At 60.4% G+C, this 26234-nt stretch overlaps 1 protein-coding gene across 3 annotated transcripts; it reads left to right on the forward strand.

Annotated features, from left to right (window-relative positions):
• Positions 1-569: 569 nt before the first annotated feature.
• SH2B2 (SH2B adaptor protein 2) lies at positions 570-24659 on the forward strand. Of its 3 annotated transcripts, none has more exons than XM_036310247.1 (9): positions 570-919; positions 12275-13005; positions 16188-16289; positions 18611-18702; positions 19982-20073; positions 20163-20327; positions 20766-20974; positions 23236-23407; positions 23949-24659. In XM_036310247.1, exons 2-9 carry the CDS (start codon positions 12304-12306, stop codon positions 24278-24280), a joined length of 1866 nt encoding a protein of 621 aa, XP_036166140.1. In that variant the 5' UTR covers positions 570-919; positions 12275-12303; the 3' UTR covers positions 24281-24659. The 3 variants fall into 3 exon arrangements, with proteins under 3 accessions (XP_036166140.1, XP_036166141.1, XP_036166142.1); XM_036310248.1 differs by lacking the exon at positions 570-919 and adding an exon at positions 2542-2819; XM_036310249.1 differs by lacking the exon at positions 570-919 and adding an exon at positions 2542-2819 and having other exon boundaries at positions 20166-20327; positions 23949-24473.
• The last annotated feature ends 1575 nt before the right edge of the window (positions 24660-26234 follow it).

The raw sequence follows: 26234 nt of genomic DNA on the forward strand, positions 1-26234 counted from the left end.
CTCTCTCTCTCTCTCTCTCTCTCTCTCCCTCCCTCCCTCCCTCCCTTCCACTCTCTCTAAAAAAAAGCAATGGAAAAAATTTCCTGTGGTGAGGATTAACAAAAAACAAACAAAAAATCAGACTGTGGTTGAATGTCTGTGGTTGAATGTGTGACGTGTGTTGGATGTGTGACATCAGCTCCTGGGGAACCCCTGCATCCTTCTGTGTGTCCTGGAGCCCTGCTCTCGTGTCACTTCATGTCTCTCCCTTGGGGTCTGCTTGCCACACACTGTGGAGCCCATGCCCGCCAAGCCCCCCGAGTGCCAGCCTTGCATAGGGACACCTCTGGGCCATAGGTTCTGAGCTGCCAGGCCCCCAGCCCAGCCCCACTCATGTGGGTCCCACCCACCCACACTAGGAGCTTCCTCTTAATCTGTGGTGATTGGCATTCACTCACTGGCCAGGTGGCCTGAAATGCTGGCTCCATACCCAGCTTCTACCCTGCAGCCCACCTGGGCAGAGTCCCCTGCGCTATCCCTGTCTCAGTCCTGAACACTCTAGAACTTGTACATCCAGGGCCCTCACCTTGGGATCCTACCCCAGAACCCCTCATTATCTGCCCCATCACAGCTTCCTCCAAGACCCCAAAGCCTGCCCTCAGGGACCCCAGGTAGACCTATCCTGCCTAACCCTCATTCCTGTCCCCATGACAAAGATGCTCCTGGCCAGTCAGCCTCTCCCCTCCTCCTTACCCCAGCCACTTCCACATTTCCCACTACTAGTTCCTCCTTGTACGTCAGAGTCACTAAACAGCTGGCTCCTCCTCACTTCCTCCTCCCTGGGGATCAGACGTACTGTCCTACCCAGGGTTCCATACCCAGGACCCTCTCTGGCCAAGGACAGCCCATCAGTGGATCTCAGCCCACTACTCAGAACCAGGTTAGTCCACTGGGGCCAGGTTCTCCCATCGCCCAGGAGGGTGGGTCCACAGCCCCAGCACCCACTTATCCTCGGACAGGCAGTCATCCTCCCACCCTTCCCATTTCCACACCCTCCCAGCCTCATTCCTAGGGCTCCTGGTTCCCAGCCAGGCCTCCAGGCCAGTGTGCAGCTACAATGCATGGCTGGCCCACGCCTAAGCTTTCATTCAATATTTTCTGGCCATATCCTGCCGAGAGAGCAGCTGGTATGTGTGTGGAAGGGAAGGGGCTAGGCTCCAGGGCTCAGACAAGACCTGCCTTGCTTCAGAGCCCAAGTGGAGGGCAGCCCAGGGCTGGTGGGCAGGAGGTCCAGGCAGGGCTCCAGGCTAGTCTCCACCTTCACTAGCCCACCTTTCCTCTCTAGGCCCCATGCTTTCCATCCACCAGACTGAGATTTAAAAAAAAGAACCTTCCCTGCCTGTCCTGTTTCCTGAAATTAGATGTGAAATGGCTTTGGGAAAGGTTAAGGGCCCTCTACACGCGTCAGAGGTCCCTAAGGGTGGGAGAGAGCAACAGATGGAGGCCCTCCCTGGCAGGCCACAGAACTGCCAGCGGTAGGGCTGCAGTGAGGGCAGGGAAAAGCTGATATGCCTGTAGGAGCTGAGGGCTGGGGCAGGAGGGAGAAGAGGGGAGAACCACCCTCCCAGGAGCAAGCACTTCACTTCCATACTTCTGTTTACATGGGCTGAGCTTCCCTCTCTTCTCAGACCCCTTCCTGCCTGCTAGAGTCCTCCACCTCTTCTGGGAGGTCTCCTGGAGGCCCCCACGGGGCAGCCCACAAGTGCCCACAAAGGCCAGCAGGAGTCTTTGTTTTCTTAGCCAGGCTGCTCTCTGCCCTAAGCTAAGCTCTGGTTCGGGGGCTGTGGGGGCTGCGGAGCCCTGTCAGCCCCGGAGCACGTAGGACGGGGTGGGGCAGGGCCGGGAGAGGTGAGGACCCACTCCCGTCGCCCCTGCCCTGGCCCCCGGCGATTTCCGGCAGCCGGCGCTGGAGGGAGGGGGCGTGGCGCTCAGCCTCGGGATTTATGAGAAGTGGACGTCAACTTCCCGGCCTGTGACATCTGCGCCTCCGCGAGGCTCCCATTGTCCTGAAGGCTGAGGGTCTAGGGCAGTAGCGACCTCCGCCGGTTGACTGTCACCAAGGGGCGTCCACGTCCCAGAGGCCCCACCAGGCAGGCCACCCGCCGGCCCCCACTCGCCACGCTCCCGGAGCCACCACTCGGGGCTCCGAGGGGCGCTCCCACGCCGGGAGATCCCGACGCCTGGCCTGGGGCCGGCTCCGGGAGACAAGGCGGCCGCGTAGTCTCGCGCAAATGGGACGGCGGCAGGCCCTTTCCTGACCCCTCGGGCCCCAGGACCGCGTCGCCCCGCCACTGCCGCTGCCCGGAGTGAGTGAGCACCAGCCGCGGGTACAGCTCCGGCTTCGCCAGGGGGCGCGGTGGGGGCGAGGCTGGAGGCGGGACCCGCGCCGGGGGCGGGGCCTGGGAGGCTGGAGGGGGCGGGGCGGGAGGCTGGAGGGGGCGGGACCCGAGCCAGGGGCAGGGCCGGGGGCGGGGCCGGGGAGGCGGGCGGGGGGCCCGAGGGGGAGCGGGCGGGGCGCGCGGCGCGGAGCTGGGCTCCAAGTGCGCGGGGCTTGGCCGCCGGGAGATCCGAGCCGAGGCCGCGCTGGGCCCGAGAGGAGCGCACGAGCCGTGGAGGTGGTGGACGAGGGAAGGAGGAGCCACCGCCAGCGCCGGCTGTCGCCCGGAGGGAGCAGACACCCGCCGCAGGCCATGAGCCGCGGGGCCCCGGGAGCCCGACCGCGGTCCGGGCAGCGCTCCGCCAGCGCCCCGGCCCGCCCGGCCGCAGCTGCGCGCCTGTAGGTACGGCCTGCTCGTCCTCAGTTCCCTCGCCCCCCGTGCGTCGCCCCGGACCCCAGGGGTCCCTGAGGGCGCGCGTGTGTGTGAGCGCCGCTGCCCCGAGGAGCGCGGCCGCACGCGCCCCGGTCCGCGTGTGTAGTCTTTGTGTGCGCGGGTGGGAGGGAGCGCGACGGAGGAGATGCGCCCCCTGCGGGGATCGGCTCCGACCCCCCATCCCGGGCGGAGCGGGAGTAACGGGAGGGGCCGAGCCGCCTCCGGAGCAGCTGTGCCTCCGCCCCCTCCTAGGGCCCGGGCCGGCGGGGGGCGGTGGGGGGCGCAGCGGCCCCCGAGAGGAGGGTCCCTGGCTGGGCGGAGGGCCCGGCCTTTTCCCTGGGCTGTGGGGGCGGGGAGGGCCAGCCTGGAAGGAGGGTGTCCCACCGGAGGGACACCTCCAGACCACAGTGGCGGCCGGCACGCCCTCCATTCGGCCCAGGCCTTCTTTCTCAGGGTCCCCGTTCTCGACCCGCCCACCCAGAGAGCTCTCGGCCGCCCGGGGTAGTGGGGAGGACGCTGAGGGTGCCCGAGGCCGGCGCCTTTAAGAAGGGGCGGTTCGTGCCCTCCATTCAGGCCTTTCGGCCTCGGCCATTGATGAACCTGCGGGCTGCGCGGGCCCGGAACCGCGCCAGCCCGTGGGCGGAGGCAGGGACCCCACGAAGTGAGGTCTTCAGGGGGAGACGTGTACAGGGACTGGCCCCTGGGGAGCTGCGCGGGTGGCGGGGGGCGGCGGGGGGGACCGGGCATCCTCAGGAGTGACTGTGAACATGTTCAACCAGAATCTGTGTTGACGCCGAGCTGGTGCAGGGGAGAGCCCCTGGGTCTGGAGTCAAATCTGGGTGAAACCCTACCCCTGCCCTTTGAGCCTCCATTATCTACCCTGTAGAACGGGAAGGGTGCTGCCCGCATCCCCGCTGGGTGACCTGCAAGAATTGCCCCCTGCAACACAGGTCCCGAGTATGAGGTGAATGAGCACCCTGCCAGGGCAGGAGGAGCAGGGTGGTCATCCTAAGAGGCTTTGGCAGGCTCTGTCGGGGGTGTGATATGAACCCCCTCCAACTCTGCCCCCAGTTTGAACAAATCTCTTCCCTCCCAGCCACCCTGCTCCATCCAGAAGGCCGTTGGTTGGGGACTGACCTAGAACCTTTCAGCTCTAGGAACTTTGAGAGCGGCCAGGCAGTGCGGGAGGCTGGTGTGGGTCAGAGCATTTGTTAGGGTCTCAGGCAGTTTCCCACAAGCTGCTTTCTTCTACTCCTCTCACCTGAGGCATGAATGATGGTGGGCAAGAGTTCCGGAGCCGGCTAGTTGAGTAGCTCTAAGTAATGGAGAGTTAATGCATTTCTTCTTATCCTTATGGTGGAAAACCTGGTAACGTTTCTAAACCCTCCTCCCTATTTAGTGGGTCTCCCCTGCACTCACACCCAAAGGTGGGCTTTTCTAGGGAGTGTTGGAGGGAAGATACCCGCCTCCTCTTGCCAGGGGGAACCTGGGCACCTCCAAGGCTGAGCATTTGGTTTCAAGATGACTCCTGCCTGGCTAAGGGCACCATGCTGTCTCTCATGTAATCTCCACAACAACCCTGTGGGGTTTGTACTACTATTATCCCCATTTTACAGAAGGAAAGAGATTCAAGGAGGTGAAATGACTTGCCCAAAGTTACTCAACCAACAAGCCAGGCCTCCAAACCACTTCTCTCTGACAAGAGCCTGGTTCTTACCTCTTGTACTGTCTACCTATCCTGGATTGCAGGGAATTGGGGGTTTAGGTGTCTCATGGCTGCTGGTCCAGTCTTGAAGGCTATCTCACTTCCACATGGGACTTGGAAGGGTGGTGGCAGCTTTGGAGTCTGGGGAAGTTTCTCTTCCCCCCCTCCCCTGATTGGGTCTGTTTTTATGGCTGTACTCTGTCCCAGGGGAGAGCAGATGTGACTTCTCAACATTTGGAGGAGGCCACAGCCCGCACCTGTTTGGGCACAGGTAGACAGGGCGTCAGTATGTGGGAGCACAGCATCTTTTGGCTCCACTGGGTGAAGCAGGGTTTGGGCTCCATTCGCCTGGTACCTCCAATCCTCTGTATGTAGGGCTTCCTGGGTCCTATGGTGGGTATAACACTCATCTGGTCTGGTGAAGGCAGGCCACAGCAATGTGCATTGTGGAGGAGTTGGGGGGGAGGGTGTCGAGGCAGGGACAGTATAAAGGGGGCGTTCCCAAGGCCCCTGTGGACTTGGACCCTGCCAACTATTCGGGCAGAGAAGTGGAGCAGGTGGGGCAATGGGTACTAAAAGACTCTGAGCTGAGGACAAGCAGGGGCTGGAGGAAGAGGATGTGTTAGAACTTGGATGTGGGGAGTTTGAGGTGCTGGGTATCACAACCAGGCAGGGAGTTTGATTGTTCAGAGAAAGGCTCAAGGAACTTTTACAAGCATCCACAATGCCCAGAGTTCTGGGATATTCAGAACCCAGGGGAGGCATGGTACGTGTGTCATGAAAAAGTCAGAAGGCAGACTGGTGGGCTGAGTGGTAGGGGTTGAGGGAGGCATTCTGCAAGTTTGGGGGGCTGAGTCAGGGGCTAGGGAGGTCTGGGAGAAGTATGAATCAAGGCCAAAGCGAGATCCATGACACTGGGAGGGAGGGAGAGGCTGCAAGGCTCAGGCCAAGGCTGGAGAGGGCGTAGCTCTGCTCTGCAGCCCCAGGAGAGGAGGGTAAGGCTAGTGCAGCTACAGCCATGCCAGCCTGCTCTCCATCTGCAGAGCCTGCCCAGGAACTGTCCAGCACCAGGTGCTCCTGAAGGAAGATGGGATTTCCTCCTAAGCCCCCAGGCCCTGGTGCAGTTTATGGTCCTGAACCCCACTTGTGCTTATATGACATCTAATCCCTGCAGGACCCAGCTCTGGATTGTCCTGCCTGTCAGAGTGCCCTCTCCTCTGAGGCGAGACATCTCTATTCCTGAGTCGGGGGCTAGGTAACCCAAGTGTGTCCTCAGAGGGAGAGCGCTCCAGGGCTGTTTGGACTAGCGTCTGCTGCAGAAGGGGCAGATCTGAGCCTGGCTCCACATTCCCCTCTCATCTGTCTGTGACCCTGGACCTACCAGCATGGCTCCTGACACACAGTGGGAGCCCAGTGTAAATCCGGTGAAAGATGGGCCAGTCACCTCCCTTGCCAGAATCCTCTCTTCCTGGCATGGAAGATGTGAGAGGAAAGGGGCTTTAAATAGGGGCATAGGCAATTAGATGTGGGTTCCAGCAAGATGGCCTTGGCTACACTATGGAGCCTGGATGTGTCAGGGGATGGGGGGTGGGGGGGAGCAGTAGAAGCAGAGATGAGTTCTCTGCGACCCTCTGCCCAGAGCAGTGGGAGGAAAAGAGGGAATGAATGCAAGACATTTAGGAACTAGAAGCAGAACTTTATTTTTAAACAAATTACTTATTTGATCCTCATGACAGCCCTTTGATAACAGTCAGTGCTGGTATCACCCTCTGTTTTAACAGATGAGGAAAGGGAGGCCCCAGGAAGCTGAGTCACGAACCCACAGTGACATAGCGAGGAAGCAGAGGGGCTAGGATTCAAACCCAGGAGGTCTGGCTCTAGATTCCAGGCTGTTCACCACTCCACTGTCCCTGTGTGTCAAGTGACCAGAGGTGGAGATAGGGAGACAGCAGGCAGTGGCCCCTCCAACAGGAACATCTGTTGGATGCAGCTGTGGGGCCCCCTAGGATTGGAAGTTTGCAGGTCAAAGCCTGCAGGGCCTGTCCAGGTTCGAGGTGTCAGTGAAAGCTAGAGAGCTTCCACTCCCGCAGTGACAAAGGCTGGGGGTCCTGTGAAAGGTGTGAGGGTACAGTGGGCACAGAGCTGCTCTCCCAGCTTTTAACAGCTGCCTCCTAACGATGCTCTTCATGCTCCTCAGCATGGCCTTGGACCAGGAATAATCTGTGTGGGAGAGCAGGATGGTCCTACTTTACAGCTAGGGAAACTGATGCTCAGAAAAGCTGGGACCCCTGAGTGCCCCCTCCCACTCACCCATTCAGAGGCAACGTCCCAAGGGTTTTAACCTGTTCCAGTCACTAGTCAGAGTGTCCTCCCACACACACTCTGCATCACAGTCCCAGCAGGTTCAAGGGTGTTAAGACCAAAATCATACCTACTTCTGCCCTCAGGCAGGGTCATGGGGTGAGCACAGATATTCTGGGTAGGAGAGGTTGGGGAATTCCAGCCACACCTCACTCTCACAGGAAGCCTTGGTTCAGAACCTGCCCAATGGGGACACTTCAGGGGGAAGGGGGAAGGTTAAGGTGGGGGGTAGACTTGAGAACCGACACCCAAGTAGCCAACCAAGTAGCCAACCGTGAAACAGAGAATGTGCCCGCCCTGTCTATTCTGTGCCTCCATCTGCAGGGGAGAGTCAGGTGGCAGCAGGCAGAAGGCACTCCTGGCTGATGGAACAACCTAATCTGCCCAAAGGTTGTCTGTCCTGCAGGGGGCGAGATGGAGCCAGGGGGCTGGAGGGGACTGTCCCCCAGAGGCCAGGAGGGCAGCTGGAAGAACAGTAGGATGGAGGACCGGAGCCTAGTGAGTGAGTGCTGGGCTGGACTGGCCAGGCCAGTGGTCCTGAGAAACCCAGAGGAGAGGACATCGGTGGGCATAGTTAGGGCCAGCTTCCCAGGTGCAGGGAAGAGCCAAGTGAGGCTTGTCTCCGCTCGTATTGGGGGACCCCAACAAGAGGCCTCAGTTTCCCCATCATCAATGCTTTATGGGGGTGGGCACTCTAGGTCTGACCCCACCCTTAGTTCTGACCCTTACCATCCCTTCCTGCACCTGGGTGAGTTGGGTGCAGGAGAAGGAGTGGGGGGAGGTCTTGGTGGTGCCGGATGCTGCCCAGATCCTGCCTAGGGGCAGCCTTTCTGAGTGCTGCCAGTTTGCACTGCTGGGCCTCCTTCCCTTCCTGGGGAAGGGGCAGGGGTGGGCGGGCGATCAGTTGTCTCCTGTGGTGGGGAGGCCAGTTCCAGCTGGGGCTCCCCAGAAACACTGCTGCAGTGGGGTGGGGGAGAGGGGAAGCCTTCGGTGGGCCAGGCGGTCCCGCCCCGCAGACAACCACCCTGTGTGGTAGATGGATTGGTCCTCTGTGCATTAGCGGGGGCGGCTAAGATGCCTCATCAATATTTTAAGGAATGACCTGGCCGTGGGATCCGGAACTGCGTGCTGCGGGGGTTGACAACTGGTCTTCTTTTTCTTTTCCAATTGTCAGCGCTATTTTTACCACCGGAAGGCCAGCCGCCCCCTCTCCCAGGCCTCTACTCATAGGAGTGGGGGAGGGTCTCTGGTCTGGTTCCTGTGGGAGTGGTTAGGAGAGTCTGCGCTTGGAAAGCAGAGATTCTTAGGCTTCCCCTGCCCCGCCTCCCTGAAGCCCCCTCCCATCCTGCTCCAGCCCTGGCGAGATGGGAACAAAAAACATTTATCCAGCAGGAGAAGCCAGAAAGCCCAGCTGAGCCTGGAAAAAAAGAAACACAAAGCCCGGGTGATGATCAAGGGAGGGTGGTCTGCCCGCGCAAGGCCCCTGGGGAGCCAGCACCTAATGCCCAGACCCCATGGGCTCCCTTTGTCTCCAGCCCCAATCCTCAAAGAAGCCTGTGAAGGTGAGAGGAGGCCCCCCGCCTGCCCCTGGTCCCAGTGGAGTGTAGAAGGGCCCCAGTAACAAATGTCCAAGAGCCATCAGAATCGGGGGCCACTAGAGCCACTGCTCCAGCACCCCATTTTAGTCATGGAAGCTGAGGCCTGGGGAGGCCCATCCTGCACAGTCCTGCCCTGACTCACAGGTCTCTGCTGGCCCTCGGGGGCCATAGGAGGAGCCACTCACCCAGAGAGCAGTCTGGTCAGGCCTTGAGCCCAGGTCAGCCACGGTCCCTGCACATGGTCGCACCCCAGTTCTGGCCCCCAGCACAGCCTTGCCCCTGCTGGGTCTGAGTCCTCTTCCCTGTGACTTGCAGCCTCCCCTTTGCAGAGCGGCATGTCTGGGCCCCAGCCTCCCCATCTGTAATTAAGTATGGGGCTTCCTGCTGACCCTGCTGCTTGTGACTTTTATCTTTGGCTGCTCAACCCCTGCCACGTCTGTGTAGCCCCGCTGGACCCAGGGGACACTGAGGCTGCTGTGCAGGGCATCAGGCCTACAGACTGCTGGCCAGCAACAAGGTGGGTGGGGAAGGTCAAGCTAGGACCATCTTCCCAGGCCAGTCCCTCCTGAGGACGCGGCCACAGCCACCATATCCTTAGCAAATTCCTCTCTGAGTGCCACCCCCACCTCCAGTGAGGGCGAGCAGGGGCCGCCCTGTGAGAGCCTGTCCCCAGGGCTCTGTCTCTGCTCTGCCCCTTCTTGCCAAGCATATTGTCAGCCAGCAGGAAGAGCAGGGAGGAACAGAGATTAATGCCAGAGGATGGGGAATGGGGACTGACTTCCTCCCTGTCCCCACCTGCCCCGTGTGGGAGGTGGGAGCAAAATTGTGTCAAACAGGGGCCTCCACACTTGGGGATGGCTCCAGTGCTAGCCCTTCCGGTGCCATGTCATCCAGTCTGACCCTCCTGGTGGTCTCAGTGGTACAGCGGGAGGTGGTCCCTTTGGGGAACACTGCCCTGCTGGGTAAATGGATGGGCTTGGAGCAATTTACACCTTGCTAGGGGGGATGTACAGGAGAGGATTGTGGGAGCTCAGAGGAGACACTCATGCCACCTGGCAGGGAGAGGTCAGGGAAGGCTCCCTGGAGGAAGTGTCCCTGGATTAATTATTGAAGGGTGAGTGGGATTAAGCCAGATAAAGAAAGGCAGAAGAGCAGGGTATGAGAAAGGCTCAGCATGAGCCAAGCTCATGGGTGCCTCAGTCCCCCTCCCAGGTATTGCTCAGGCCTACAGGGAGAGCACTCTTCATTCTCTTCAACCAGGAAGCCCAAAGCAGGCCCCGCTCCTCCAGGAAATCTAGCTCCCTGTTGCCTCTCCGCCAGTACTAGGGCAGGAGACCTGCTGGTTTAGAAAACGCCCCTCTATGCTAAGTGGCATCATCAAGTGTCCTGTTTTCTCCCTGGGACTGTCCTGTGGTTATTGACTGCAGCTCAATGGCGAGGTGCCCCAAGGTGAGAGGGAATTCCCACAGTGCCCTATGGCCCGGAGGCCCTGCACATGATCTCACAGAAGTGGGGCAGCTATTTTTACCTGGCTTTAATTACAGAGTTTGGATCCCAGAGGAGAGATGAGAGGTACTCCCAAAAGCTTCAAGGGCTATGCCAGGAAATGTAGGATCCTGGGAGGGCAGCTGAGGGCATGGCCCTCTGTCTTAGTTCCCCTAACACTGGGCTGGCCCCCTCGGGTGGGCTCCCCAAGGCTCACCCTCTTCTCCACTGGTAACTTCACCCTAGCCCTTCCCAGGGAGAGGGTTGCATAAACACAATGGGCTGTGCCTGTGTCCCAGTGGCCACATGGGACACACAGAGGCGGAGCCCCCAAATACCAAGTAGTTTGGCAATCCAGAATGAGGGCTGGGGGGCCAGGGAATAAGGAGGAGGGAGCTGGGTGAGGAGACAGCTGGGATTCCTGGATTGGAGCCTCTTCAAGAGGGTGGATTTGGATGGGCGCTCTGGAGGCAACAGGTCTCCAGGAGGTGGGAACACAAGTACAGCGTGCAGGCCACTGTGATGGAAAGAAGTCTGAGGAGGCAGTACCCTCAATGCCAGTATGAAAAGTTAGTCATACTTGATCCACACTAGGAGGTGGCCCCCAAGCCCTGGAGTAGGGGTGAGAACCCCAGGCCTGTCATTAACAAGCTGTGTGTCCCCATGCCCCGTGGGACAGTTTAGGTGGTGACAGCTGTGACATGCCCAGTAGCCGGACACATTCATTTATTCATTCATTCGTTGTTTACAGGGTACCTATCATGTGCCAAGCACTGGGGACACAGCCACTTATAAGACTGTTAGAATACCTGCCTCGTGGAGCTGGCATTCACCAAGCGAGTGAATAAGTGTTATGTCGGACGAGGGTAAACATGATGGAGAAAAGGAAGCTGGCAAAGGGCAGGAGATGCCAGTGCTGGGGGGAGTGGGAGCATTTCTTATTCTCAGGAGAGTGGTGGTCAGGAAAGGCTATCAGACAAGATGGTATTGGAGCAGGAACCTGAAGGAGGTGAGAGAATGTGAAGGAAAGAATATTCCAGGGAAGTGCAAAGGGCCTGAGGTAGAAATATGACGGCCATGCTTCCGCAATGACAAGGAGGCAGGTGTGGCCAGAGCAGAATGGGCAAGAAGAGTGGCAGGAGGTAAGCTCAGGCAGGTAAGTGGAGGCAGATTGTGTGAGGTCTTCGGGGCCAAGGGTAGGACGTTGGCTTTACTCTGAGTGGAATGGGAGCCATTGCAGATTTTGAGCAGAGGAGGGACCTGATCTGTCTTATGTTTTAGAAATGGTGACTGGGTTCCCGAGTGGGGAATAGTCCTATATAGTGAGGTCAGTTTCTGGAGAAGAGGCTGCTAACGTGCTGCCTACAAGAGAAGCGGTTCTGTGGGTCCCTGGGCAGCACCTGGATGGCAATGAGGGAGGAGAGGCTGGGTTCCCCGCATATTTCCGAAGTAGAGCCCAAAGGATTGCACATGACTCCTGGTCCAGGGGCTTTGGGAGCCCTCAAAAACCTTAGCGAAGTGAGGTCACGGAGGCTCATGGGGACCCCACTTCAAGGCACCTGTTTTCCCAGCCTCCTTTTGCTGCCCCAGGAATGACCTTGGGGTCCCTGACTGAGGCAGCTGTTTGAAGAGACAGTAAATGGGGTCCCCCCGCCTGTAGGCACTGCCTTCTACCTCCCTGGTGGTCCTCTTCACACATGGGCTCAGAAAGGCTGCCTGTTGTAGAACCGCCCCTCACCCACCCACACACACAGGCTGTGAGAAATGCTCAACGGTGTTGGGGGAATGAGACAAACACTCAAAACTGGATGGGCACGGCCGGCTGACTTCTGCAGAGGGTGCAGTTGCTGCTGAGAATCATGGGCAAAGCACACCAAATGGGAAGTCCGTTTGGGTTTTATTTCCAGCCCCGGGGTCTCCCCGGCCCCTCACTCTCACTCTGACTTGATTGGTCAGGGCTCCGAGCTCGGGTTCACATTATTGCGGGATTGGCTAATTCAGAGGAAGAAGCACTAAGGTGGAGGCCACCATGACCCTGAGAATCTGAAGGTCATATCAACATGGCAGACCCTTTCTTTGACAGAACAGGTCACTGGTTTCTCTCTCTCTCTCTCTCTCTCTCTCTCTCTCTCTCTCTCTCTCTCTCTCTCTCTCACACACACACACACACACACACACACACACACACGGGGAGCCTTGGGGGAGCGGGGCCAGAGAGGGGACAGGCGGGCACTCTGGCCAGAGGGCACAAAGTCACCAGAGCTCTTCTCCCGCAGCTGCAGAGGGCTGCGATGGGACGGAAGCCATGAATGGTGCCGCCTCCGGCCCCGCCGCCCCCGCCGCCCCGGTCCCGGTCCCGGTCCCGATCCCGGACTGGCGGCAGTTCTGCGAGCTGCACGCACAGGCGGCCGCCGTGGACTTCGCGCACAAGTTCTGCCGTTTCCTGCGGGACAACCCGGCCTACGACACCCCGGACGCCGGGGCCTCCTTCTCCCGCCACTTCGCCGCCAACTTCCTGGACGCCTTCAGCGAGGAGGTGCGCCGCGTGCTGGCGGCCGAGCGCGCGGACGCCATGGAGCCCCGGCCGGCGGCGCTCAAGGCGGCGGCGTGCGGCCACTCGCGGAGCTCCGAGGACGTGTCGGTGCGCGCGGCGGCCAAGGCCCGCGTCCGCAAGGGCTTCTCGCTGCGCAACATGAGCCTGTGCGTGGTGGACGGCGTGCGCGACATGTGGCACCGGCGCGCCTCGCCCGAGCCCGACGCCACCGCGCGGGCCCCCGAGCCCCCGGCCGACGCCCGCGACAGATGGACGCGGCGCTGGCGGCTGTCGCGGACGCTCGCGGCCAAGGTGGAGCTGGTGGACATCCAGCGCGAGGGCGCGCTGCGCTTCATGGTGGCGGACGATGCGGCCGCGGGCCCCGGGGCCGCCCAGTGGCAGAAGTGCCGCCTGCTCCTGCGCAGGGCCGTGGCCGGCGAGCGCTTCCGCCTGGAGTTCTTCGTCCCGCCCAAGGTGAGCGCCCTGCCCCGCCCGAGAGAGGGTGGGTGCTGGGCACGGCCTGGCCTTAGCGCCTGGGTCCCGGGATGTGGCCGCGCTGCCCCGTCCACACGGCACCCCCCAGGCCTCTGCGCCTGTGAGGTGTCGGAGGGGCTCTCCGGCTGCAGGACAGGCGCTGGGTGCTGTTTTTCGTGCTGCTGGGACCCGGGCGCCCTGCCCTCTTCCTTCCCTGGGTGGCTGGAGTGCGGGATGAGGGCAGGGAGCGCCCGGCACCCTTCCAGGCCCCGGAAGGGCCGCCTCTGTCCTGGTGGGAACCTGTGGGTCCCAGGCCGGCCGCTAGGCTGCGGCTCAGCCCCTGCCCGGGTGGCCCTTCTGTGGCCTCAGGTTTCAAAGGCTCAGCTCCAGCTGCTGCCTCCATTGCTGCTCAACCGAGTGCTGTCCCCGTTCCCTCTCTAGGTCCCCGATCCCTCTCTAGGAGGCTCCCCAAAAGCGCCCTGGGCACAGCCTGGGGTCTCCTCCAGGTGGCAGACCTGCCGTGCTCGGAAAGGGGCAATGCCGGTAACATAGTGCCCATTCCTGAGAGCCCAGCGGGTGGGCAGCCTCATCCTCCCTGCACTCCACAGGGTGGGCCCCACGGTCTCAGGGTCACAGAAGAGAAAACAAATGAATATCGGGGGCCAGGGGGTGGAGGTGGCCTGCCCAAAGCACATAGCTTGTGGTGGCAGCGCTGGGCGACCTATGCCCACCACCTGGTGGTCCCCGCAATGAACGGAGCGGCGAGGTGAGAGCACCGTGTGCACTGGGAGGTTCAGGAAGGTGGTGACACCCCCAAGAGCCACCCAGGGCTGCCACTGGCCTCGCCCACTCTGTCCTCAGTGCCTGTAGTCACTGCGTCTCGCCTCTGTCCCCGTCTCCAAGGTTGTCGGAGCCGTGGGCTCCATTGGAGGGACAGGGTCTGGACTACCCAGGGGCATCCTCGGTCTGAAGAGCTTTCTTCCCAAGTCCCGGGACACTCACTCACCCCAGACTCCCCGGGCTGTGTGCTTGCCAAGGCCCCCACAGTGCATCCCAGAGAGAAATCACAGACTAAGAAGCCCCCCGCCCCGCTTGTGAGACACGGAGACCAGGCCCAGGGAGGGTGGGGAATGAGGTGGGGCTTGCTCAGGGTCACCCAAAGGGCAGAGGAAGAGGCCCGGCCTCCAGGCCCTGAGTGGCAGGCACAGCTGCCCTGCTGTCAATCCCAGCAAATGCTGCCTGGGGGGGGGGGGGGGGGAGAGGGGGGTGTGCGGGCGGGTGCAGCAGCTGGCGCCTTGGCTGTCCCACTAAGCCCACTGCCCACCACTGCAGAGGGCAGGGTCACTTCCCCACCTCTGAGGAAGGCAGGCGGTTTCCTCCCGCCCCCCCAACCCTTCGTTTTGGGGGGAGAGGTATATTTTTACTTCAGAGAGGAAGGGAGAGAGATAGAAACATCAATGATGAGAGAGAATCATTGATCAGCTGCCTCCTGCACACCCCACACTGGGGATCGAGTCCCCAACCCGGGCATGTGCCCTGACCAGAAATCGAACTGTGACCCCCTGGTTCATAGGTCGATGCTCAACCGCTGAGCTATGCCAGCCGGGCCAACCCTTTGTTTTTGTTTGCAAATGTTTGGGAATTCAGCTGGTAGGAAGGTGGATCATACCGTGGTAAGGACTCAAGCCCGGTTTCCCAAATGTATGCCCCAGGTAGACCCTGCTGATAAGCCCCACTGTCTTTTAGTCCTGGAGGCCTAGCTGCACCCCTGGAGTGGACAGGAGCTCATGTGGGGGGCTGTTTCCTGGGACTCTACGACTTTCCTCTCACACAGCCCCATGAATCAGGCCTCTGGCCTCCCTCCCCTCAGAGCCCGGTGCAAGGCTGGCCCCTGCCATTGCGGAGCCACCAGGAGGCCAGTATTTGCAAGACTGGATGGTAAACCTCAACGGTGAGCACTGGGTGCTCCAGGGCCCCAAGGTGGTGAAGCTCAGGCTGCATAAGTGCTCCCCAAGCAGCAGGGCCCCCGGACAGGCATTTTCCAGAGGCACGAGCTATAAATAAGTGATGGTCTGCAGTCATGAAACAGCCTATGGCTCTGTCCAGAGAACAGGGGGCAAGGCATCTGGGCCAGGACAGACAGGCCTCAAATGTCAGGCGGGGGAATGAGGATCTCCTGCCAGCAGGAGCCCAGCCGAGGTTGCCAGTCCAGGCCTTTGCTGCGTACCTCTGTCTGTTCCATGCGCTCCGGTGGCCCCTACCCCAGTGGCTGGCGCAGTGACCTGGCCTGCCATGGTCAACGGAGCCCCTCCATCACCACTCCAAGCCTAGCCCTGCACCCGCTGGATGGTAGCCAGTGCTGCCAGGAATTCCCATTTGCCTGCCTCCCCCCCAACATGTGGTCCTGCCCTTTCCTCCTGAGAAAGTCCCTGTCCCAGAGCCCAAGCCCTGCCAGGAATCTGCCTCAAGCCACCCCAGGGGGCTTTCGGGTCATGGCCAGGAGCTTTGGGGCAAAGTAGGGAGGGCCAGGCACAGTAGCCCTCCCTGGGAGTCCTGCCAGCTCACCTTGGTTGAACCCCACACGGGTCCCTTTTCCTCCCCCGGAAGGTACGGCCCTGCCCAGTTCCAGGAACCCTGTCTGAGTAGGGCTCCAGAGCTGTGCTCTGGGAAGTCTAATTTGAAGGAGGAGACCTGCGTTATTTTTAAATGAACTAGAATAAAATAGAAAATACCACACTCCATCACACAGTCAGGGTAAACAGTGTCTGCCGAAACTTTCATTTCAGAGGTAGTCTTACCTGTGTGTGTACTGGGTCACAATGTCAAATGTATTTCTTACTATGAGTCAAGGTAAAAAACGTGAAAACCACAGACCTGGTGGTGCAGCGGGCAGAAGGGCAGCCCAGGCACAGTCCACCCTGCAGGGCTCACAGGCGGGAGACTCTGATGTCAATCCCAGCCCTGCCCCTCACTTGCTCTGTGACTATATGAGGAGGTCCCTTTGTTTCCCAGAGACTCCCTCAACTTACCTGTCTGTGAAATGGGGATTGGTACACCTTCGTGCCACTGCTGCTATGGCATCCTAAGCGGGGGGCTGCTCTGCCATCTGGGAAGTGGGGCGGGTAGAGAGGGTTCAGGAGGCCCTGTGGTGACTCTCACTGCCCCTTCCTCTGGCGTCGCAGGCCTCCAGGCCCAAGGTCAGCATCCCCCTCTCCGCCATTATCGAGGTCCGTACCACCATGCCCCTGGAGATGCCCGAGAAGGACAACACGTTTGTGCTCAAGGTGAGTCTCACCCTCAGTCCTATGGGTCCTCTGGCTGCCCCAGACTGCCGCCCTCATGGCGGCTCAGCTTGTGGCCACTGCAGGGGGAGGGGTTCCAGTTGGGTGGGTCTTAGGACCCTGCACAGATGTCAGGCACCTCGCAGCGACTTGAATCTAGGCCCGGGCTTTAGAACCAAGCACCTTGGGTGTCACCCACCTTCTGGGGCCTCCTGTTCTTATTTCCTTCTGGGCCCCCGGGAAGCTCCTCTGAGTTTCACTTCCTCCCTTCCCCCCCTACACACACACACACACACACACACACACACTCACACACACACTCACACACACACACTCTCACACACACACACACACACTCACACACTCACACACACACACTCACACACACACACTCACACACACTCACACACACATACACACTCACACTCACACACACACACACACTCACATACACACACACACTCACACACACACTCACACCACACACACACTCACACACACTCACACACAACACACTCACACACACACCACACCTCACACACACATACACTCACACGCACTCACACACACACACACACTCACACACACACACGCACTCACACACACGCACTCACACACACACGCACTCACACACACACGCACTCACACACACACACTCACACACACACACTCACACACACGCACACACACGCGCACACACACACTCACACACACACACACTACACACACACACACTCACACACACACACACTCACACACACACGCACTCACACACACACACACACTCACACACACACACTCACACACACATACACTCACACACACACGCACTCACACACACACACTCACACACACACACTCACACACACGCACACACACACGCGCGCACACACACACTCACACACACACACTCACACACACACACACTCACACACACACACACTCACACACACACGCACTCACACACACTCACACACACGCACACACACACGCACACACACACGCACACACTCACACACACACACACACACACACACTGGAGCCAGCACATACCCACCCCGTGGGCAGGCAAACGGGTGCCGGACTGCAGCAGTTTCACAAATGCCCCCGTCACAGAGCACATGGTCCCACAGAGGCACTAAAGGTGGGCAGGGAGGCACCCCGGTGGACTGGGTGCAGTGCGTCCTTTCCCCAGGACCCATGTCACTGGGGTAGCCTGCTCGGGTCGCTGAGGACAGGGCTCCTGGCTGCCAGAGCTGTGCCCTGTGCCTCCTCAGAGGAGTAAAGGATGTTTGGAGACCTGGTTCCTCCCACCCCAAGCTGCATGGAGCCCCCACCCTCTTCTCCAGGCTCCTGGCTGGGTTTCTGCTTTTGTTCTCCCCTGTTTGTTCAGTCACGAACTCCCTTATTCACTTAGCAAACATTTGCCAACCCCATAGCCTGAGTCACCTCAAGCTGGGGGCTGAGGATACAGCCCCTCCCTGCATGGCATTCCCATCTGCTGGGTGAGACAGGTCCAGAGCATCACTCCCGACAGCGGAGGGGCCTCTGTGCTGCTGACTGTGCTCAGCCCCACTCTGGGCCTCCGTGTCCCCCGTCTATTCAGAAAAGGACCCTCCCAGCTCTGGGATGCATTGTCACTGAGGCACACAGGAAGCTGAGAGCACGCAGAGACCTGGGTTCATGTCCCAGCACTGCCAGAGTGCTGGTGGGGCTCTAAGCCAGTTACCTGGCCTCTCTGAACCTCAGTCTTCTCATCTGAGAAGGGGGAAGCACACTGCCTCCCTCCCAGGGCTGTTGGGAAGAGTTCACCACATAATGAATGTGCAGGAGGGCACTCTGGGCCTGGCCCACAGCCAGGGCTTTCCCCTCCTCTCCCCCCGTGGAGGCTGCTATCCCAGGGTGTGGCCTCAGAGGAAGAGTTCCAGCCACTGAGGCAGGTGAGTTCCTCAACTCAGTGCTGAGCTGGCTGGCCCCTTGGCTGACTTGAGGGTTGTGAGGTCCTTTCACCTCATCTCCAGGGTGCCAGCCCGCCCTTCCCCAGGCAGCATGGCCTCCCGAGGCTTCATCTCGGGTGCCTGAGCATCATCCCCGTCACCCCCAAGGGCTGCTGAGAGTGTGGGAGGAGGCTGTACCCCAGGACCTTGGCCCGGGTTGGGGTGGTGCTTGATGATGACCCCACTGTCTTCCCTGATGCTCACACCAGTGAGCCACCCTGGGGAAGGGGAGGATGAGCCGTTTGTCCTGGGGTCTGGAGGCCCCTGTGAGAATGGCAGAGGTTAGGGTACTGACTACCGTCCGGACTCCTGGCACCCCTTCCCCAGGTGGAGAATGGAGCAGAGTACATCCTGGAGACCATCGACTCGCTGCAGAAGCACTCGTGGGTGGCTGACATCCAGGGCTGCGTGGACCCTGGGTGAGTGCCCAAGTGGCACTAGGACAGGTGGGCAGGTTGGAGGTAGCTAGCTGGTGCTGAGCTCCAGAAAAGGACTTTTCTCATGGCGGTTCTCTCCAGGTTGGTGCCGGCCATTCATCCGTACCCCCACCCCTATCCCCAGCAGGCTTTTTGAGGCCTGCTCTGCAGGGCCAGGGCCTGGGGACCTAGGAGGAAGTTGGATCAAGTCTTGTTCTCGCCCCAAGGGAGCCTGAGACCACTAGGAGAAGGGCAGTGGTGATGGGGGGAGGCGCAGCCCAAAGGTATAGGGGTGGGGGAATAGAGGAGAGGTCCCTAACCCAGCCTGGGGCTCAGATACGGCATGCAGGTAGAGGTGCTCACCATCTCAGAGGCTTAAAGAAAGAGTGGCCCTGAGCCAGGCAGAGGGGGCTGGGGGAGGGGAGGGCAGAGAGAACATTCCAGCAAAAGGTGTGGAGGTGTGTGTGAGCCTGGAACTTGCAGGAACATTGAGGCCTTCAGGTTGTTAGAATTAGAGCTGGTGAGGAGGGGACTTTGAGGAGAGCCCGAGAGGCTGTTAAGTCAGGGCCAGTGGGGAGCCATGGGTGGCAGTAAAGGGGCAGCTGTGGTCAGCTGTGCACAGGAAGAGCAGCAGGGCGGCTGGCTGCACCATCCAGGAGAGATCCTGAGGCGGGAGAAGGAGGGGCAGGCAGACCAGCAGCAGAGCATTTGGCAACAGCTCTTCTGGCTAATGGGGTGAGCGGAACCCCAGGGGGAGGGGCTGCTGCTTTCTAATTAACAGCTTCATTTAAGGAAGCACGACTGAAGTCCTGAGTGCCACCCAGGCCCCCGATCCCCAAAGTGGTTATAATCCATCCCCTGCCACCCTTCCAACCATCTGTCCTACAAACTCTTTCCTCAGACCCTGTGAAGGTGAGCCTTGCTGTATTTTACAGCTGGCAGGGTCACAATGGGGAGAGGAAGGCCTGAGGCAGGGAAGGCAGCTGCCCAAGCCCCACCCACTGCCAGGCCCTGCCACCATTCGTGGGACTCCAAGGGGCCCCAGGAGGAGGCCAGCCCTTTGTGGGTTAGTAGGCAGGGGTCGTGTGACCTCAAGGAGGACTGTCCACCTGGAGACCTCTCTCATATGGCCCAGTCACACATAGCAGCCAAAGAGCAAGCTGGGAGTGTGACAGAGGGACATGGAGGCACAGGGACCTCAGGTGAGCCACGGCCTGGTTCAGTGAGCTGTCCAGGGTCCGAATCCCATGGCAGAACAGGGCTATGCTTTCTTCCTTCGCAGGGACAGCGAGGAAGACGCAGAGCTGTCCTGTGCCCGGGGAGGCTGTCTGGCCAGCCGCGTGGCCTCCTGCAGCTGTGAGCTCCTCACGGAGGGTAGGTGGGGCAGAGCTGGCTGGAGTTGTGGATGGCAGGGTGGACGGGGGTGGTCAGACAGATGTGCTTCTTACCTGCCACTTCTCCAGCAGTGGACCTGCCCCGGCCCCCAGAGACAACCGCAGCCGTGGTGACAGCCCCACACAGCCGAGCTCGAGATGCCGTCGGCGAGTCCCTGGTCCATGTCCCACTGGAGACCTTCCTGGAGACTCTGGAATCCCCGGGCGGCAGCGGTGGTGACAGCAATAACACAGGTGCAGTGGGGCAGCCTGCTCTCCTAGCCCCTCCTTCCTCCAAAGCCTTCCTGAGCCTCAGAAGTTGTAACATTTCATCCCACCTAGTGCTCTGCACAGCAGCTGAGTGCTAGCGTTTGTAGGCCAGTCCAGATCACAACCTCCCACAGGCCCTGGGTTCAATAGAAAATGCTCTCAGAAGGGGTGCAGAGGGTCAGAACCAGGGGTAAGGGACAAGGAAATTAGATTTGTTGCTGACTGAGAGATCGCCCCAGGTAGTCCTTCTCCTCTCTGTGCCTCAGTTGACCTCATATGCTTAACTAGTGGGTGGGGTCAGCTCCTGGCCTTGTTCTAAAATTATCCAAACAGCGTTTTACAGGTGGAAACTCAACAAGATGCTGCATCTCTTCTCTCATGTGTTTACCCCCTGCCGCCCCCTCGCTCTGTCATCCTCTGCAGGGGAAGAGGGAGCAGAGCCCGAGCCCGAGGTGGCGCCTGAGCTGGAGCTCTCCGACTACCCCTGGTTCCACGGGACACTGTCCAGGGTCAAGGCAGCTCAGCTGGTGCTGGCAGGCGGGCCCCGGAGCCATGGCCTCTTTGTGATCCGCCAGAGTGAGACTCGGCCTGGGGAATATGTACTGACTTTCAACTTCCAAGGCAAGGCCAAGGCAAGTGTGCAGCGGGGCTGTGGGCAGAGTGGCCAGCCCTGGGCGAGGGGGCTGAGTGAGCCCTGGTCCTGAGTCTGAGCCCATACCCCCGGAGGAGGCTGGGCGGGTGCAGGTGTGGCATGACTGTCCATGGGCCAGGCCTACCCCTGGCCACACCCTTGGAACCACCTGGGTCCCTCCCACACCTCTCTGGGGTCTTGTAAATCTGCCCCAGATATGGCTTCTCCATTATCCAGACGGGAAGTCCCTCCTGTGGCTGAGCACTCGGGAGGCCAGGCCTCCTAAGGACGTAACTTTGACCCTGTGTATTAGGGATCACATAGCACTGAGGCTCCAGAGGGTCTCTACCAGGAGCCACCTCAGTGCAGGACTAGGGTCAGCCAAGGCCCTCCTGCCCCACCCACTCCCAGATAGCCCCGCCTCTTGCCTCCTCAGGTCAGTTCACCCCTTCCTGGGCCCCAGGCTGAGGGACATGGAAGGGAACCACACACAGGGATCCTAGAGGACCAAACTGGAGAGGAGAGGCTGGGCCCAGCAGGAGGGCAGTGCTGGGCGGAGGGCTGGAGTAGGAGCAGACCTTGCCCTGGGATGTGCAGGGGAGGGAGGAGAAGGGGGAAGGGCGAGCCAGGCAGAGCAAAGGTGTGACAGTGCTCCCAAAGTGGACTCCCGGGGAAGGGCATTGTGTGCTAATATAAGGACCTAAGGTGCACAGGAAAATATAAATATGTCCGAAAAGTCAAATGACTGTGGGGGGTTACAGTGTGACCAGAAGGGGCAGAAACCTCAACCCTTGCCCCTCTCCCCCCACCCCCCTCCCCAACACACACACACACACACACACACACACACACACACACACAATCCTGAGTTTCTGATAAGGAAACGGACCCAGCCAGGCTCCTCCCAGGACATGGTTCCTGTCAGTCCTGCTCACCCAGCCCTCCTGCTCCAGGCCTACACTCAGGGTCCCAACCCCCAGCTGGCCTGGGGCGAGCCCTCCCCTGGCTCCCTGGGCCTTTGTCCCTGGCAGTGTTGTCACTCTGTGGAGGAGGCAGCACCTCCCCAGGGACGCCTCCTTGGAAAGCAGCTGCCCTTACCAGTTCCTCTGACAACCAGGCGCTTAATGCCATCCTGGCAGCCCCAAGTGTAGTCCTTGGCCAGCACTGCCCCAAGCAGCCTCCCTGAAGGGCCTGGCTCTGACTCACGCCCAAGCCAGAGGCGAGAATGGTGCCCAGTCAGTGCGGGGCAAGGGGGCCAAAGTGGGGAGAAGAAAGAGCTGGACCCTCCTCTCCTCCCAGGAGAAAGGAAAGACCCCGCATTGAACTCCTGCCACTCCTGCCCTCTCAGGGACCCCCGCCTCCCGCTGGCACTCCTCCTGGCCTCTTTTCACCTTCAGATAATAAACATCCGGAAGGTTTTCCCAAAGACAGATGCACCCACCTTGCCTCAGGCCCTGCCCCGAGTGCCATTACTGCTCCCCGGCTTCACTGACTGTTCTGGCCCTTCCGGCCCTACTGATTGGCACAATTCACTCATGGAACCATCCCCACCACCCTACCCCTGGGCTGCTGTCCTGTATGTAGGTGGCTAGGCCGTGTGCATACCCTGAGGCCCTCCGTCCACCTCCCCTCCTGCCATACACAATGGCAGCCACTCCTCCTCCTGTGGGACGCATGTTGCGCTGAAGCCAGAGACCTGTGCTCACCGCTAGAGCCCCAGGCTTGTGGCTCCTCTCCCTGGGCGTCCGCCCCATGCGGGCCCGGGAGGCACCAGCCTGCTCCCCGTGCTCCAGGAGCTCCCGCTGCAGCCGTGAGAGGCGCAGTCACTCCCTGCCAGCCTCCCCTGGTTTCCAACCCTCTGGGCTTTGACTCTGTGGGGAGCAGGGCGGGAGAACCACACCTACAGGAGTCCGTGCCTTGTGACTGGGTGAGTCGCTCCTTCGCTGTGCCTCCGTCTCCCATCTCTAAAACGGGGGCTGTACTCTCCGCCTTCTGGAGAATGTGAGGGGCATGATGTGGGTGCTCCCACCACAGGGACAACTGTCTGCTCCCTTCAGTTCCAGCCTGGCTCTGCTGCCCACCCATTCCAACCCCCACCACAGGAGGGACTCCCCACCCCACCCCCAGATGGGACTCATGTGGTAGGAGCCAGCTCCGACACAGCCCCAGGGGGCTTCTATGAGACTTGGTCCTCCCAGTGACCCCCAAAGGCATTTGCCAGTCCAGGACCCCACCCCTGACCATGCGGCTCTGTGCCCACAGCACCTGCGCTTGTCCCTGAACGGCCACGGGCAGTGCCACGTCCAGCACCTGTGGTTCCAGTCGGTGCTTGACATGCTGCGTCACTTCCACACCCACCCTATCCCGCTGGAGTCCGGGGGCTCCGCAGACATCACCCTCCGCAGCTACGTGCGGGTCCAAGGCCCCCCGCCTGGTAAGACGCCCACCTGGGCGGTGTACTGGCTCAAGAAATAGGTGGGCAGTGGGGGGAGGGAGTTGCTTAGGCCGCATCCCAGCTTAGCTAACTCTAGAGCAGTGGTTCTCGACCTTGGCTGCACATTAGAATCACCTGGGGTTCTGTTATGGGGTGGGGCCACAACATTAGTAACAAAGAAACACAATTTCCAGAGGATGAGGCCCAGAAATCAGGATTGTAAAAAGATTCCCAGGTGATTCTAATGTGCAGCCAAGGTTGAGAGCCACTGCCCTAGTGGGATGAAGGCCAGGACTGGGGCTGTAAGCAATCAGGGCCATTAGGATTGGAGGGGGCGTGGCAGGCCCACCGCGCGTCCTGAGTGCTTCCTCCAGGGGGACGGGGTGCTCAGAGGCAGCAGCGGCCATTCCCTGGACACAGGTGAGACTGTGACCCTGGGCACCCCCTTCCTCCGGGCCTCTGGTCCCCGTCTGAGCACTGGGTCTGGGGAAGGGGACTAGGGAACCCAAGCGGGGCACTGACGCGCTGGGTCCTGTTGCAGACCCGGGGCCCTCGCCCAGCGCCGCGCCGGCGCCCCCCGCCTGCTGGAGCGAGCCGGCCGGCCAGCACTACTTCTCCAGCCTCGCTGCCTGCCCGCCCGCCTCTCCCTCCGAGGCCGGCGGCGCCTCGTCCTCTTCCGCCTCCTCGTCCTCGGCCGCCTCCCTGCCCGCCGCCCCGCGCACCACGGAGGGCCTGCTGAGCGCTCGCAGCCGCAGCAACAGCGCCGAGCGGCTGCTGGAGGCGAGCGGTGCCGAGGAGCCCCCGGAGGCCGCGCCCGGCGACGGATCCCGCGGCCGCACGCGCGCGGTGGAGAACCAGTACTCCTTCTACTAGCCGGGCGCCACGGCCCTGGGCCCCCGGACCCGCCTGGCCACCGCCCTCGTGGCCGTCCGTCCAGCGGACCCTGCTTCCCTGCAGGTGTCGGCCCCAGTCCAGCGCTGGGTGGGAAAAGCGAAGCTCTTCAATGAAGACATAAATGTTATTAAAGAGCCTGTTTTAGGGACTGCACCTGGCTCTCCTGTTGTCCTTTCTTCTATCCTGGCCAATGGGCACCGCTCCTTCTGGGACTGAAGGGGAGAAGGGGGTACCACGTGTGGGACCCCCTATTAAGTCCACCGTGTCCTGGCGCCTGCCAAGCCCCCACCCAGCTCTGTATTTAGGGGACCCAGCTCCCCATTTGGCTGGGGAGACAACTGGCAGTAACTAAATGAGGCACAGAGATAAAACGCTGGACCAAAGAGCAGGGCTCAGGGAGACTGCCCAGGGGGGGACGGGAAGGGGCTTTATAGTGGAGCTATGAGAGAGGGGTTGGGGAGAGGTGAGTGAGCAGGGCAAGAATGAGAGGGTAGGGGAAGGAGGGAGGGGGGCCCTGGATGAGGGTACAGGGTAAAGGATGGTGAGGAGGTGGAAAATCCTGGGCCTTGACAACCAGGATGAGGAGATGAACCCTAGCTAGGAGACAGGAGTGTCCTTGGGCAGGTCATGGGGGGGGGGGGGGCGGCAGGATTTCTGCACATTAGCCCATTGGGGGATAGACAGTGGGAGAGGCTGGTTTGCCAACTTTGACCTAGACTCAAACTTGGAAGTGGCCTAGAGAGCCCTCCTACATGCACCTTCACCCCTACCACTAACCCCTGCTTCTCTGCAGTTCGGGGTCTCCAGGCCCTGGACACACAGCCTGCTCACAGTCCCAGCTCTCCAGCCCACAGGTGGTGCTCCCTCTGAGGAGGATCTTGTTCCTGCTGAACCAAAGGGCGCCTTGTCCTCTCGTGATCCAGACTCTGCCTCCCCACCCGGGCACAGACCCACAGTTCCCCGGCCAGGAGCGAGTGTCCTCGCAGGGTCTGCATCTGTGCTGTGCATGTCAGACCCCCAGACAGCTGATCCTCCCAGGACTGCACCTGGGTACCCACATGCCCTTCCCCCATGTGAGGGCACTAGCACCCTCAGTGGCCAGTCCTGACTCACAAATGACAGGGAAGTGGCTGAGCAGTGCTTCTGCTGCCACCATGGGGAGCATCCTGTACCCGGCTTCCGGCATCTCCATCCGTGTGGCTGGATCCCCTCTGCACTGTAGACGCTGTGCCCTGGTGGTTTGGGGTCTATGCCAGGCCACGTGCAAGCCCCAATCCCACCCTGATAGGAGGAGAGGAGGGTCTGGGCAGAGGCCAGGGGCTGGTGAAAGCTCCATTTGGCTGCCTCTGCCTCTGTCAGCTGAGCTGCAGACATCACCCCCAAACCTAAGGCTTCACCCTTTCTCCCTTGGTGGATTTGCCCCTCGGAATAGTTCAAGGTGGCCTCAAGGGTGGGGTTAAAACTTGACACACACAGTGTGTCATCATTCAGGCCCTACTGTCCCCTTTAACGGTCAGCCACAATGGAGGTCACTTTACCTGCCAAGTGCCAAAGCAGGAATCTAGGCCTGGATTCCTGTCAGTGAGGCACTGACAGCTGTAACCTTGCTGAACTGGGGGTCCCGAGTATGAGAACATTGGAGGGGGTCTGCACCCACCCTAAGGGTGGCAGCCAGGCATTGTTCCTAAGATGTTCCCAGGTTAAAATGAATTTAGGGGAGAATAAAAGAGGAGATGACGTCCACCATCTGGGGCTCCCCCAAGGGACGTTGCACTAAAGCCCAGCAGCAGGTGGTCAAGTGGAAAGCGGGCTCTCTCCAGTGTGGTCCCACGAGGAAACCCTCAGGCCTGTCACTCAAAGTGGTGCTTCCAGAAGCCAGACTCGGTAGGACCCCGGAGAAGCCACAGCCGTTGCACAGGTGGCGGCAGCATTT

This window comes from Myotis myotis, unplaced genomic scaffold (genome assembly GCF_014108235.1).
Source record: "Myotis myotis isolate mMyoMyo1 unplaced genomic scaffold, mMyoMyo1.p scaffold_m19_p_5, whole genome shotgun sequence".
Lineage (NCBI taxonomy): Eukaryota > Metazoa > Chordata > Mammalia > Chiroptera > Vespertilionidae > Myotis > Myotis myotis.